General features: G+C 39.0%; 1 protein-coding gene across 1 annotated transcript in view; it reads left to right on the top strand.

Annotated features, from left to right (window-relative positions):
* Positions 1 to 431: 431 nt before the first annotated feature.
* Positions 432 to 16,705, top strand: part of Slc30a9 (solute carrier family 30 member 9) — a 55,064-nt gene continuing 38,790 nt past the window's right edge. Inside the window, exons 1-2 of the mRNA XM_051198624.1 lie at positions 432 to 643; positions 8,305 to 8,472. Coding sequence (XP_051054581.1) covers positions 541 to 643; positions 8,305 to 8,472 — 271 coding nt within the window. The 5' untranslated portion in view covers positions 432 to 540. The remainder of the gene's footprint in view (positions 644 to 8,304; positions 8,473 to 16,705) is intronic.

The following is a 16,705-nucleotide window of genomic DNA, read 5'->3' as shown; positions in this document are numbered from 1 at the left end:
AATGAATGTGGGGATAGTTGCAACAGGCGAATGGTGTTCAGGTTTCTTTCTCTCTGGGACCGGCTGTTTCAAAATTGCTCCATGTTCGTGTACACATAATATCATGAACATGTAAAGCTAATTTCACAGACGCCTCTAATTTTGTTACACTACGGTCGAGGATCTGAGGTTGCGTGATGCGCAAGGCGACCACAGTGTTGGACAGCGCAGTGCCAAGTATTGCCTTCTCCTCCCACGTCCCTCCCCGCAGAATCCTGCAGCGCTCGGTGAGGAGACTGCTTATCCTTCAAACAAGACACGTACTTCCAAACGCCAATCAGAGATCGAAAATCACAAGGTAGCGCACCGGGTCTCCGCCCCCCCCCAGCGTATTCGTCACTTCCGCCGTCGCGCCACACCGCACGACTTCCGGGTCGCCAGGGCCGCGCCAGCGGCGCACAGAGTCGTGTCCGCTGGGGTCCGGTCTATGGAGTCAGTTGGCGCGGACGGCGGCTCGGAGGCAGGAGGCGGTGTCCGAGTGGGAGCCTCTGCCCCGCCAGGATGTTTCCGGGCTTGGCCGCCGCCATCGCGGCGCACAGGTGCCGCTGGGCGACGCTGTGCAGGCTCGGTGGCGGCCGGGCAGTGGCCCGCGGCCGCAGCCAGGGTGAGTGACCGACGGAGGCCGCTCCTAGCCTCGGCCGTTGACCAGCTTGCCCTTCCCCAGTCCAGAGCCTGCCGGTCTCGCACGGTCCCCACAGGTGTCCCCGCGAGCATCGGCTGCAGAGGCCCCGCGGGGGCCAGCGGGCGTGGGGACACCCGAGGCGGACCACCAGACCGGAGGGCTTGCTTAGCTTGTATCGCCGTGACCCACGGTGACCCAAACACCGTGGGAAATGGCAGGTTCCAGCAACTTGGAGGGTCCCTTGATTTCTCCCTCGCAGTTTTACCTGCCTCTTAGGTTGAGTGAGATAACTGCAGCGATGTTGTTGCAAAGAGTGTTTACAGAAACGTTTCTCAAACATTCAGGCTTTAAAAACTTTTGAGTAGAAGTCAAAAGCTGTCGCCATTCAGGCTTTTGAGGGGTAAAAGCGGTAAAACAGATGCCTTTGCTGTGCAAATAAGGCAGAATATATTCATTATATTCATATCTTATTTCTAGTAAATATAAAAGCTGGCTCCCAAGATTGCAAATGGATTTATTACAGTAACCCTTTTTTAGGGTTTTTGTTAGTGGCAGAAAACTGTAGCTATGGAGTTTTCCCATACTGGCAATATGCCGATTGTCTTTAGAACTGAATGAATGGTATGCTTATATACGCTGTTCTGAAACCCAAGTACAATTGGGGATGCTACAGTGAAATTCTTTTTTTTTTAATATTTCAATTTTTTATTTAATTTTATATAACAAAGTCCAATTAAACGAAAACAAACATTTATACACAATATTTGGGAATTTGGGCGTCGTTCTTTCCAAACTACTTCCTGCTGGTAAGGGGCGCTGTCATGGGGGATTCGAAGAAGATTCAGATATCCTGGCTGTAGTCTATAGGGCTGTTTTGTCTAGCTGTTTTGAATGTGGGATCACCTTGTACTATGTTTCAGGCGGTCTGGCATGATCAAACCACATTAGTCTGGAAGGAATCCACATCTTTTCATTTTCTGTGGAAACAAAAATAGAAATCCTTTTCCCCAGTAACTTGTACAGTGAAATTCTTATGGTGGCTGTCAAATGTGGTGCAGGGTTGGTCAAACGAATTGAAGTAGTGTACTTTGTAATTCTTACTCTGTGTACCTGTAACCAGGCCAAAAATGCTGTGCTCTGCCTCATCTGTGTAACACAGATAATAATTACCTGTCTCATCTATGTAAAGATGACTCGGCAAAGTTCTTTAGGCAGGATGTTTACTACTACATAATAAAATGAAATGTTTTTACACTTAAAACCCCTTTAGATAGAAAATGTCACCTTTGTGGAAGTTTTGTTATGGTATTTGAAAGAGCAGTCACAACTATGGTTAAATTTAATAATAATTTGGAGAAAGTGTGCTATTTCAGTTGGATGTATACTCCTAAGGAAAACTACTTGAAGCTAATTTTTTTTTCTCTTTGGGGGGGGGGGGAGCTGGGAGCCAAAACAGATGATTTTCTTTCAGAAGAACTAAAGCTTAGCTTCTGCTTCTAGAATGCTTAGCTGTCTAGTTAAGGCTTAAAGGATAAACAGAGGAGGCCAGGCATGGTGGTGCAGGCCTATATAGTCCCAGCAGGAGTAGGCAGATCTCTGTGTTTGAGGCCAGCCTGGGTCTACAGAGTGAGTTCTAGGACAGCTAATGCTACACAGAGAAACCCTGACTCAAAAACCTAAGCAAAGCAACCAAAAAGAATAGAGGAGGAAACCACAGACTGAAAAATACTTAAAGTTGAGAAATCTCTGAAGGTAAAGAAAAACCGTATCCAAGAGCTGAGCCACATAATGTAGTTTTGCATTGTTTGATAGCCATAGCTTTTAAAAAATAATTTATTTTTATTTTATGTGCATCTATTTTTTGCCTACATGTATGTCTGTGTGAGGTTGCCGGATCCCCAGGAACTGGAATTATAGACATTTGTGAGCTGCCATGTGGGTGCTAGGATTTGAACCTGGGTCCCCTGGAAGAGCAGCCAGTGTTCTTAATCTCAGAGCCATTCCTCCAGCTCCTCTTAGTCATATTTTAAAAAGTAAAAAATAGATTAATTTACCTAGTATGTTAAAATAGTCTGACATATTATTTTAAAAAATCGAGCTGTTTCCTGTTTTGTGTTGTCTTCAGAATCCATTGTATATTTCACACTTACATTGTGTATTTCACATCACACTTTGGACTGTCCACACTCAGTATGTCTACTGATTAGTATAGTCAGTATTTCTAATTTATAAAGAAGTTTTACAGACTACTGTAAATAGCAATACAAACATGGGCAAAGGGAATGGATGAAGGTTAAATAACATAGAAGTGCAGACATGTTGTACAGACATTAAAAAGTATAGTTCCTTATGTTTAAAGGGTTTTACTGCTCACTGCCTGTCTTGCATGGGCTGCTTTCTCTTTTTTCATCTACATATTTTAGTGTGTAAGTATATGCACACATATGTGTGCTTGTGTGCACATGGAAGCCAACAGAGGGCATTGAATCACTTAGAGCTTGAATTACTGACATTTGCAGTACTTAGCTGCTGAGCCATTTCTTCAGCCACTCAAGATTTTCTTACTGATGATATGATAGCCTTTATGGGAGTACAGGAACTCTTCTTGTACTGATTTGCAGCAGAACTGAACATTATTTTAGGAGGTGGTTGTTCTCTCTATAAAAGGAACTTTAAGAGATTTGTGCCCTGTGACCTAACAATTGCACTTAAAATGATTTACATTAAATAAATACATATTGAGGGGTGTATTTCAGTTCATTACTAATTTTGGAAGTTTATTTATAGTTACAGTATTTATATTATGTTAGATTCTTTTATTGGTTTTTACCCCCACCCCATCTTTTTGAAACAGGGTCTCAACATTTAGCCTAGCTGACCTGGAACTTTTGATCTTCCTATCCCTGGCCCCAGCCTTGGATTGCAGGCTGTTCTACTTTTTCTTACAAATATTGAAGTCATTAAGCAAGACAGTAGAGATGTAATCCGAGATGTTGTGCAGGGGTTGTGCATGCCCTTCTTGCCTTCTTTTAAAAAAAAGCAGGGGTGGAAGTGATGGTGTTTTTTCCATACATGTTTTAAAACCCTATCAGTCATATTCTTCTGGGCTACTGTGTCTTGCTTATGGCTTTGCTTGCTAGATGAATAGGCAGGGCTTTCCTGCCGTGTTGGCTACCAGCAAGGATACAAGTAAACTGGGGCTACTGAGTGCTACTATTTATACAGATGGTCACAAATTGTGACAGTGCTGTTAGATCTGTTAATAAATTGACTATTTTAAAATTCTTATATGTCTGAGTGTTTTGCCTGCTTGTCTGCATTACATATGTGCAGTACTCATGGAAGCCACAAGAGGGTATTGGATCCACTGGAATTAGAATTATAGAAGACTGCTAGCTGCCATGTGAATACTGGGAATTGAACCTGGGTTCTCTTAACCACTGCACCATCTATTTAGTCTCTGTTAAGATCTTAATGAATTTCCAGACAGGTTATTGATATTTGTGCTTTTAGTTTCTTTTTATTGTACATTGGTTTTGTTTGTTTGTTTGTTTGTTTGTTTGTTTGAGATGGGGTTTCTCTGCATAGCTCTGGCTGTCCTGGAACTCACTATGTATGTAGACCAGGCTGGAACTCACTGAGACTGTCCTGCTTCTGCCTTTACAAGGGCTGGGATTAAAGGTGTATACCACCATGTATTTGACATGACTGTCAAATACATTTTTAATGATTGAAACCATATTGAGTTTCTCCCTTTTTCATGCAGCATTGTAAGATGGGAATTTTTTATTAAGAATTTTTAACAAGCCAGGTGTGGTGGCACACACCTTTAGTTCCAGCACTTGGGAGGCAGAGGCAGGTGGATCTTTGAGTTTGAGGACAGCTAGGGCTGTTACACAGAGAAGCTCTGTCTCAGAAAAAAAAAAAAAAAAAAAAAAAAAAACAAACAAAAAACAAAAAACCCCACAAAATCCTCATGAATGTGTGTGTGTGTGTGTGTGTGTGTGTGTGTGTGTGTGTGTTCTCCTGGATGCCCATGTACAGGTGTGGAGGCCAGACAGCCTTGGTTGTCTTTCTTCAGTTACCATTGTTGTTGTTTGTTTGCTTTTTTGTTTTAGAAACTATGTCTCATGTCCTGAGAGTGAGTAGATTGGCAGTGAGTCCTGGGGATCCTCTTAGGTCTGCCTCTGCAGCCGATGGCCAGCTTTTTGTGTGTACTGATGATTGAAGTCAGGTTTCCATGCTTAGAAAGCAAGCACTTCTTTGATTAAATGTCAGCCAGTCCAACTGATTAGTTTTTAAAAAGTTATTGTTTTTTCTGTCTGTGTGCATTTTGCCTACATGTATGCCGACTGATTACTGCATGTGTACCTCATTCCTGAGGATGCCAGAGAAGGGTCTGGAGTTACAGTTGGTTGTGAGCTACCATGTAGGTACTGGGAATCGAACCCAGATGCTTTCTAAGAAAAGCTAGTATTCTTAACCATTGAGCCATCTCTCCAGTTTTTAGTTTTTAACATGTCAGTGATTTATAATTTGGAAGGAAGAAACTACTGAATAGTCTGTTAGGTAAGGAGACCAATATGTAGAAGACAGGCTACAATATTGATTCAAGCCCTAAAATTAGCTAGAAACTCACTCAAACTACAAGATATTCTTTTGTTGGTTTTTATTACTGATGTTACATACATAATAGGCTGAATTGTCAGTTTGCTGGGAAGAAAATAGTTTTTTTTTATTATTATTATTAGTGTCAAAGTGAAAAACAAAGTAAGTAGTAGGTAACAAACTAGATTGCAGACAGAGCAAGCAGTGAATGGTAGCAGTGGTTAATAGGAGCCACAGAAGCCGTACAGTAAGAAAAGCAAAGATTTGTAACTAGGCCCCTGATTTTTGTGACTAAACCGATAAGATCACAGGAGTTCTACAACTTAAATGAAGACAGCCCTTAGTATATGCAGCAATGAGAAAACCCTGTTCAGGTAGAACAGTAGGTGCCAGACTAAAGACCGGTGTTCAATATGTAACTAATTTTAGATATCACCTTGAAGAAAGGGTGTTAAGATTGGAAAATAAGTTTTACTATATTTCTGCCAGCTGAAGTGAATGTATTCAGCAATTCATCCCACAGTGATTGATTATATTTTCTGCTGCCATGTTAGGTTTTATAATGGTTTTATTGAGCCATATGTGGACTTGTGTAGTTTTGTCCTATAAGCAGTTTTCAGTTATGTATTATTGCCAGAGTTAGACAGAAAGCTGTTAATTAATACCTAATATTCTATTGAAATTAAAAATTAAGTTTTTTTCCCAAACAACTAGCAAGGGAGCTATTCAAGATAATGATATAGTATTAGAAGGATTTGAAGAGACCTCTACTGTCCAGAAATAAGACCATTTGAGTTTACTTAGGACAGTGACTGAAATATACAGCAATTCATATTAAAATCTGGAATTGTAATGAAATGTGCAAGCTAAAACCATGCCACCTCTGCAGCATGCTGGGCAGTGCTCTTACTAGTTTGGGAATTGGTGCATAAAAGAGAAGAATTAAGCACTGAGCCTGACTTAAACTGCACTACTGACTAACTACAGAGTGGGAATTTTCTCTGTGTAAGGTATTCTGACTGAGTGGAGAAGAAATAAAATTGGAATGTTACTATTTTAAGGCCACCTAATGAATAAATGGATCTAGCATTGGAAAGCAGTAGACATTATCATAAATAAAGGGACAACTAGATATTAGGGCAGGTTTTTCTTTTACTGTGCTGGTCAGGGCCCAGCATTCTACCACTGAGGTACAGTCTCAGTCCAGAATAGTACAGCTCAGTGCAGAATAACCAGCCCACAAAGAGGCTTCATCACTGCTTCCAAGGTGTTTTACACATGCAGCTGAATTCAGAAAAAGCCATCATACAAACTGACTTGTGGGATGTAGGATAGGTTAAACACCATCAATCAGTAAAGCCCACACTGGAAGGCTACCAGGGCAGAAATTCAAACAACTTAGTTTATTCAATGTTTAAAGAATGCAAATTGGAAAAAAAAAAAAGACAGCTTTAAAAATGTTTAAAAGAGATCTCAGGCACAGTATGGGTTCACATAGAAATGAAAAATCATGTTTGTGACAACTGGTCAAAGATCTTTTTAGAGAATTATTTATTATTGTTGTGTGGCTGTGTCTGATGTGTGTTTGGAGGTGTAAGAGCACACATGTCATGGCACACTTGTGGAGGTCAGAAGACAGCAAGCACTCTGGGGTTGGTTCTTAGTGCTTTTTTCCATTGAGCCATCTCATCTACTCTGTCTCTCTGTCTCTCTCTTAGATTCAACGTTAAGATTTAGGGATAAGAACTGGGCTAGAACTGGAGGTTAAAAACATTTGGCCCTAAATAAGCTTAGACAATTTGTTGTTTTAACATGTTTGAGATTTTTTTTTTTCTTTAGGAAAACACAGATTATCACTATAGGCAAATTTGACTTTGTCAATTGTTCTGAGATTTATTTTTGGTTTCTCAGTCAACAGGAAAGGCAAACTAGATTCCAGGGAATAGGCTGGCCTGACTCACAGAGATCTACCTGTCTCTGCCTTCCCAAGTGTTGGGATAAATGGCATGTGTCACCATTCCCTGCTCTCATATACTCTTAATTCCCTTTCCTGTTTCTTTAGTCTTCCTATTCTGCCTGAAGAATACCAGTGGCCACATTGAAGATGTGTTTGGTAGGTTACATGTCTCAATGTGCAGGAATTCTCTGCTGTTACTTTCCTCATTCGGCTTTTAGAAATAGTCATATAACCAAAACCACATTGGACTCATAGCGATTTGCCAAGTAGACAAAAGAATAAATTGACATCAAGGTATTCCCCCAAAACCATTGTTTTGGAAATTCAGTTTTCAGCACTTAGACATGATGCTGAGGATGGAAGGTAAGGTCCTGTCTCTGAGCTTTGTCCTCCATCCAGTAAGCTCTCAGTGCTCACTGGATTATCTCTGATGACATGGTTGGTCATATAAAACCTTAGAAATTACACATTTTATCTAAATAGCTGGAATTCTGAGTATACACAGTAATACATAAAAGGAAAAGTCGGGAGAGTAGAGTAGAAGTTCATTTTTCTGTCACTGGGGGCAATTGTGTCCCTTTAAAGCCGCTGTCAACAAAGATGCAGCAGCTCCAGTGCTGTGTCTCCTGCTCTTCTCTCAGCTACAATTCTCATGTGCTGGGACAGTCACCAAATGGTGACCTAATTATCTGATTAAAAATCAGAAGCAACAGGGCCACTACTAATAGGATTCGTTTATTGATTATGACATGAAAGGACTAAAGCTCCAGCGTGCTGAAAGAAGACATGGGGTAATTTTGAGCAGGAAGCCGTCATGACCATCCCTAACCCAGAGTCTGCTATGCTATACATTATGCCAGCCAGCATACAACATTAGAGAGTATCTGTTATGTACAACATGCCACCTTTTGGAATAATTAAATATGAGTGTTTTGCTTGGAGTTATATCACTATAAATTAGGAAAACGTAATATTAGATTCTTATATTACTAAGGAAATGCCTCAAGTCAATCATTTGGTTTGTTAACTATATGCTTAAGAGTTGTTTTGAAATTAAAGTGTTTTTCCCCCCTGTTAGGATGGAAGAATTTAATGACATTTGGAAGCTTCACATACATGGTTCCCAATAGTCACCCGCATGTTTGTACTCTAAATAGAGTCAAGTTGTACTCTACAGATGTCCACAAAGGAGGGCAGGGATCACAAGCTCCAAGAGCTGAAAAAGTCCCAACTCCTAAGGAAACAGGTATGTGTAAACTTGCTAGAAGCTTTCTAAAATTCCCTCTAGATTGGAAGAGTGTGAAATTACTTGTAAAACTGTTTGGACTGGTGTGGGTGTGTAGGAGGGTGCAGCAGAAAAGAATGTTCCAAGGTGGAAGGTGAGGACCAGTTCCTGAGGTTATCTTCACTTCCACACGATTTCACTTGTACTCACATAAACAGATAAGCACATGCGCATACATGCACACACACATCCACACGCTCTCTCTCCTCTCTCTCTCTCTCTCTCTCTCTCTCTCTCTCTCTCTCTCTCTCTCTCTCTCACTCTCTCACTCCCTCTCCAGTTTATTTGCATTAAGTTTGTAGGCTTTATTTACTTTGTAACATATGTGGTTCTTTTTTCATCCCTAATGATGTTTCCTTTGTTAAACTTGCTAAGACTTTACGTTTTATTGTTTCGTCACAAAATTTGGTCTCTGTGATTATAGCATGAAGTTTGTTGTGCAAGTTTTGGTTCATCTGAATAGTCTCTTTTTTTTATTTAATCCTTCATTGTTACTGCTATTCTTGGTTGTCAACTTGACTATATGTGGAATTAACTAAAACCCAAATGCTAGTGCCCGTGAGGGTTTGTTTGTTTGTTTTTCTCATAATTAAATCATTTGAAGTGGGGAGACCCACTTCTAATCAGGATCTTTGATGTGGGAAAATATACCTTGTATGTGTGAATGTATGTATGTATTGGGTTTGTTGGGTTTTGGTTTTTTCTTTTTCTTTTGAGATAAGGTTTCTCTGAATAGCTCTGGCTGTCCTGGAACTCACTCTGTAGACTAGGTTGGCTCAAACTTGGGTATCTGCCTGCTTCTGCCTTCCAAGAGCTAGAATTAAAGGTATATGCCACCACTGCCCAGCAGTAGGAAGATCACCTTCTAAGGTGGGAAGATCCGCCTTTAATCTGGGCTACACCTTCTGCTGGCATCCTATGTAAAGGACTTGGAAGAAGGAAGCAAGTCCATTCCTTCACTGGCATTGGAGCCTATTTCTTCAGGATTCCAGCATATACTAAAGACCAGCTGAGGCATCCTGCCTCATGGACTGAACAACAATGGATTCTTGAACCTTCTGGTGGTGAACAGACAGACAACCAGTGTTGGACTAGATGGAACACAACCTGTAAGCCATTCTAGTAAATCCTCTGACCTCCACATACATGTCATAGCATACTTGTGTACACTCACATATGTGCACTCACACACAAAATTAATTGATTGATTAAACTTTTAAAGAGTTGGCTATTACTGGTTGAAGGAATAAAAATATAATGTCTCTAAGTTCTAGAATTCAGCATACTTATTATTAAAACACAGTAAAGGAAAGAACAGTTGATGAGATGACATAGATTAAAGACAAAATATATTAAATAGTGATTTTCTTAGGTAAACATAAACCCAGAAAAAAATTCTGTATAGTTCCACTACACAGAATCTTTAAAATTGGCATCCATTATTTGTTTCCCCCCTCTGAGGACTATAATAAAAACTTGAGTTTAATTGTCTTATAGTAGAAATACATTGTTTATTGACAGCTTTATTTCGGACTCTTTTTCAAGATTTGCCTAGGTCAAATTAGACCTTGTTAGCTATCAGATAGACACCAAGTAATTGCTTGATTGAAAGATAATTTATATACTTAAGAATTTGAGATTGACTTTTGAATAATTCAAATCACATGGTAAAGTCGGGAGCAGCTCATTAAGGAGTAGAGGCTTGCCGAGACATCCTTAAATTTTTAAGGAGCATTCAGATGGTTTGAATTTTAGTAAAATTAGTTTTAATTTTACTAATGGCAGCAGATGTGTGGCAAACAGCCAGACTTTGAGCTTAAAACAAATGTCTAGAGGTATTCATGGATAGAATATCTGATTATTTGTGAAAATTATGAATATTCTATACCAGCAAGTAGTATGAGTTTATTAAGATGGTTGTGATTTGTAAAATAAGCATTCATGCATATGTTTGAGCCATTTACTAACCTTGTTTGTGCTTCATAACATTATATATATATAGTAACATCTAGATAGTTCATAGTGAGAATATTCACAAGTTTCCATCTAAGAGCAACTTATTTTATGTGCTTTGATTAAATCATCATTGTAGAGGTAAAGTGGTGTTTTTGAAGCTTTTCACAGATTTTAGTTTAGGTAAAATTGTTACAGTCTGAGACCAGCCTGTACTGTACCCAGTCATATGCTGGCTCAAATAAAACAAAACAGAACAGAATGAAGCTCCAGCTTTTATTTCATAGGCATTTAAAACAGAGAAGACAGAAAAATAATGTCATTTTTAAAGATAATGGAGGGCTGAGGAAATTAATCCTTGGATAAAGTGCTTCCCATCAAGTATGAGGACTGGAGTGCACATCCCTAGAACCCACATAAAGATAGATGCAGTAGAGCATCTCTGATCCCAGCATGCTTACAGCAAAATGCCAGGTGGAGATGGGAGAATCCCAGAAGCTCACAGACCAGCTTGCCTTGAGCATGTAGTAGGCCTGGTGCATGTAGTAGCAAACAACAAGAGGGTGGAAATTGTCTTCTGACTTCCACATGGTGCATGTCTATTCTTGTGCCTACTGTCACATTAAAATGTGCACATGCACCACACACAGACATCCCATGCATGCATACTTCTTTTTTAAAGAGAGAATAGTCTTCAGAACTTGAGAAAAACAAGATTCTTCCTCAATTACAAATATACTCTGAACAAATTGGGAATGTTGACACGTGTTAATCTCAGCACATAGAAGACAGAGGTAGGATCTCTGAGTTCAGGGGCAGCCTGTTCTATGTAGTAAGTTAAAAGACATCCAGGGCCACATGGTGAGTATGTCTCAAAAAAAAAAAAAAAAAAAAAAAAAAAAAGCCAGAAAAATAGTTTCCCAAATAATGACATGAAAACTTCTTATTAATTATAAATGCTTGGCTTTAGCTTAGGCTTCTTCCTAACTAGCACTTATAACTTGAATTAACCTGTTGATATTAATCTATGTTTTGCCCTTTAGGTCATTATCTCTTCATACTGTACAGACTCCTTCATTTTACTGACACAATCCTGCATGTCTCAGATTATTTCTGACTTTCTGTCTTTCTGGAAGTCCCACATCTACTCTCCTGCCTAGCTATTGCCATTCAGCTATTTACTAAACCAATCAGAAGGTGCTTTAGGCAAAGACATATCTTCACAGTGTATGAAAAGATTATCCTACAACATTTCCCCTTTTTGTATAAATAAAATTAAAAGGTTTTTTAACTCTAGTACAGTAAAACTATATATAATAAGAACAATTATCAGGTATGAACTACCTGTCTAGTCCATTTGTATTTGGCAAATTTGAAGAAAATACTCTATTATCTATTGTTTTATACCTAAACCCACTTTCTATCATAACTTGTATTACCAGCCTAAAAGTATCTTTTTTTAGATCTAAAAACATTTTCTTAGATAACTTAAGCTTTTATGTCTCTCAGTCTTGTAAACTTTACATCTCTTTTTGTAATTTTCTTTTCTGAATTTGTTAACAAAGGAAACAGTATAACTATCTAGTGTTCAATCCTCATCAGAAACCTGAGAAGGATTTTTACCTGAGTAAACAAGGAAGTGCAGAGCAAGCAACTTCCAAAACTATGGAAATAACAGAGATGGCTTCCTGGACAGTCACCCCAGGTTCCTCTGTAACACTGGGGCATCCATCTTCAGCCTACAGGCCTAGAATATCTGACAGACTTTTCTGTGAAGCAGGAATTTTGAAGGACTGTGCTACCTTGTCTTTGCAAAATTTTGCAGCCACCTCCTTTTGTGTCTTTCTTGTCCAATCTGAACAGCATACTGTCAGCAGTTGAGGCAAGGCAGTTTCTTGCCCATTAGCTAATTCTGTCTCAATGAAAGCAAACTCCACATGGAGCTTCTTTGATTCCCATCATCTTCTTTGAAGTAGATTGGTGCTGCCACGAGTAGACATGTCTCACTGTTATTAAATGTCTCAATGTTATTAAAACATATTCTGTAGGCCTGTGAAGTGTTTGGAAACCACCTCTCTATCTAAAGTATATCTCTTTTTTACCTTGAAAACAGGCCTAACATGACTACAAATTTGATTGTTATTGATGACTAACCACTAACCCACATTCCTTAATGATTCTTAGTAGTTTGTAATAATAGCTTTCAAGGACTAGAACTTTACATTTTTAAATGAGCTGGATAGGTACATACCTGAAACAAGAGCAGAAACATATATTCAGTATGTTAAAACAAAAATAACCTTAAATGTGATCTGTGTAATGCAAAGGTACAGAGTTTATATGAAGTCCTGGCTGGAGCAGTCTGTGAGGCTGGACCATTTCAGCTAGCAGCTTTGAAGTTGTTCTGGATGTAGCATTTAAGGGAACTGTAACAGAGACATTCAGAGAGTTGGATCATCTGGGCTACTTGTTTTCATTGGTTTCTTGTCTTGTTTTGCTTTTTTCCTGAAAACACACAGACTTCTTTGTATAAAGGTAACATATCTGCATTAACATAGGTATGTAATGTATGGCATGCACAAGTCAGTTAAAGATGATTTTCTGTTTTCTATTTGAGCAAGTTAAAGACCTCTGTCAACTTTATAAGTCTGTTTAGTTTGCATAACCAAACTAATATAAATCTCCATCCATGCCATATGAAAGGATGGCATGTAACAATAAGTCCTCTGTAGTCCTCATGTCTCATCTATTCTCAGAACTGTTCCCAAGTAGAGGGATGAGCATATACATCACCCATCTTGTAGTTTTTTTTTTTTTGTTTGTTTGTTTGTTTGTTTTTTGTTCATGTCTGCAGCCATGATTTTAGGAGGTCTCCCCCAAGTCAAATCTGATCTTTGAAGAAATTCATAGCTTTTCATTTCCTGGGGGGGAGGGGGAGCATACTGTCTCTCCCAATGCAATACATTTCCTGACTTCCACTTTGAAGTTAAGGCATTTTTAAAATACATAAACTGGTTTAATTTAGCAGTTATTTGGTTTTTTTTTTTTTTTTAACCCCTACAATCCAACAGCATTTGCCCTTTCACTCATCAGCTTTCAAAAAATTCATCAAAGTCAACAAAGCACCATACAGGAGCCAGGCACCCTATGTATTCCCCATCCTTACATGGCTTATTCTTTTTATATTACTTTATTCTTTCTTTAGAGACTTTATTATTTTTAATCTTTCTTTTTTTTTTATGATAGTCTATACCCATTCTCTTTTCTTCAGCACCTAATTACATTAAGCATACTGTACCTGTTCAGAGGTTGGTTTTGTTATTTTTTTATTGTTTTGTTTTTTTTGGTTTGGAGCTGACCTTGCGTGCCTGTAGCTTTTCTCTGACCTTAAACGGCCAGGCCATCTGCAATGCGGCTCTACTTAGCACATGGTGCTGGCTCTACCCCCTTGGGTTGGTCCAGGAATATACACCACTGGTTCTGGGCTATAGCTGCTGTTTGCCCTTCCATTAGAGCCAAGCCTCACACCCATAGCTATCAGCCAGGAGTGGCATTTACCAGCCCCAGCTTTGGGAAGTTTCTGGGCCCACTCTGCAGCAGCCTTTCTACCTAGAGTTAAGGAGCACTTTGGCTGCTCAATTGCTTGACTGCACAGCAGGGCTCTAAAAGGAGCCATGCCTCTGTATACTGCACCGTGACTGCCTGAGAGACAGTATATACAAGGAAGCCATGTTCAGCTCCATGTTTGAAGCTTTTTTCTCCCAGCTTTCTCAGGCCCTGTAGTCAATGCCCTGGCTGCCACTCAGGCTGTTGCCTGGAGAGACTTCTGGCCCCACAGCCCTGGTTCTTCCATGGCCACAACATGTAGGTTTTTAACTAAGTCTCTATTGTTCAGTTTATCAACAAAGATTCAGGTCTCAGATATTGGGGGAAAACCTCCTAGATCACAGAGGTTGAGAAGCAATCAGCTGACCTTCCTTTTTGTCCAGAGAGTCAGCAAGAGACACATCTCTCCACTTGTCTGAAACCAAAAAGAATGGTGAAACTCCAAGTCACCTCCTCTCCTTCCTGTGTATCTCTCTCCATATTCCTGGCTTCTCTGGACTCTATGGCTATTTCTGGTCAACTAGTTGCTGTCTCTGCCCCGTGAACCAAGGTTGATTTTATTTAATTAACTCAAACACAGACTCAGGGTTCATAGTGTGATTGAATGTCCTGCAACAAGTACATTTAGAGTACCGTTTAGCAGGCTAAGAAAGAGAATTCATCAAGACATCTAGAGAAACCAGAGTGGAAAACCAGACCCAGCAACAATTCAGCTTAAGAGCTGCCCAACCGAGAAACCAGAACTTCATTGCTCATTTGAAACAAACATTTTATATCAATAGTATACAGAAAACTAAGGCTCCTTGGAACTGATACCTTTGATATCACTAGAGGAAAACTGAACATTATTATGCAATTTCATGCTGATTTAAAGGTGAAAATAAGCTCATTATTATACATAAAGATAGATGTTACAAACCAGCCCACTCAGAATTAAAAAACATTGTTAAATTAGACATTTCCCTAAGTTGCAAAATAAACTCAGGGAAATCAGGATATGATAGAAAAAAGGTAGCGAAGAGCAAGAAATAGATAAAACATGTTGATAAAGTTAAGCATTAATAATAGAAATAGCACATGTTCTTTTGGTATTTAATATTAAAACTTTAGAGTGGTATATAAGATTCTTCTTGTTGTAGAGAGTGGAGATACCAACTGACTTTGCTGATGGCTAAAAGATTTACAGGAAATATTCTATATGTACTAAATTAGAGACTAGAAATGCAAGTTTATAAATTCCAAATCAGCAGTTGGAAGGTTGAATGGGAGGAACATATGGAAAAAATGGTCGACTCTAACAAACAGATGACAGAAAAATGTGAAATACAAAATAAAAGGCAAGAAAAAAGGACAACAATCTGGGAACAAACACCAGAATCAAATGGTTGTATTTAATGCTGTGGCATATCATTTAAATGTGTGCATGTTGCTAAGAGGTGGGAACACAGACTTCCTTTGTATTCTGGTCCTCTCTCTGTGTCATCTGTTCCAGGACTTGTGCCTGTGATTTATCTTCTGGCTGTACCAGCAGCTTCCCTTCCTTGATTCTGTTCTCCCTCTGCTTCTGCTGAAAACCCAGATGGTAATCTGTCTCTGCTTGCCTCTTCCATTGCTCCATCCTCATTCTTCCACAGAAAGAGGTTCCATGGCTTTCGTGTCACTAACTACACCGTGTTCACTGTGAGCCCCTTCTCTTTTGCCCCAATGTAATACACAGATGCTTACTTCTGAATCGGGTGTTGTTGTAAACATAAAGGTAGTATTGGGAAATGATTAACAGCACATCACACCAATAGAAATGTTTTAGGTTTTGATCCTGACTTTTCCATGTCTAAATATCAGCTGTGCAGTTACAGGACCCCTTTGCCAGTTTGCTCATAAAAAGGAAATTGTAGTTGTGTGACACTGGAGAACATTATGACCTCTCTCTGCTTCAGTTTCTTTATAATAATACCTATGCCAAAATGATTTTGTTGGAACTAACTGTAGTAGGCCACATAAGTACATAGGATAATGCAGAACCCCAGTTGAATGCTGAGTAGATATTGTCAACAGTCGAGCTATGATTAAAATATGGAATTCTCTTATTGAATGAGGTCACAAGTTATAATAAAAAATGTTTTAAGGGTGAATGAAGTTTTCATTGCAAAATGTAATTTATATTTATACATTTATATTTATATATATTTATATCTTTACACAATTTGAAGAAATCTTTAAATACGTATGTTAAATATATGTTTTACATATTTATACATTGTAATATTAAAGTTAGAAAATAAAATTAGAATCTTGGAATTTACTAATCAGCCTAAGAGCATCTTGATAACATCCGCCTCTGATTTGCTTTTGCCATGTGTATCCAGGTCATTATTTTGAGTTTTTTGCTTTAGTACCTTGGTTTTTAAAAAAGCTAGATGAAGAAGTGCTTGAGATGAGGTTCATGGTTAAGAGCTGTTGTTGTCCTCGTGGAGGACTCAGGTTTAATATCAGCACCATCAGGTGGCTTCATAGCCTTAATTCCCTGATGCCCTCTTCTGGATTCCTCAGGCTCCTGCATGCATGTGGTGTTCATGAATTCATGCAGGCATACACATATCACATAATTAATAAATAAATCTTGCAAAAGGGAAGC

The sequence above is a fragment of the Phodopus roborovskii genome, unplaced genomic scaffold, assembly GCF_943737965.1.
Source record: "Phodopus roborovskii unplaced genomic scaffold, PHOROB, whole genome shotgun sequence".
NCBI classification, from domain to species: Eukaryota; Metazoa; Chordata; class Mammalia; order Rodentia; family Cricetidae; genus Phodopus; species Phodopus roborovskii.
This window is presented reverse-complemented; position numbering and strand designations above follow the sequence as displayed.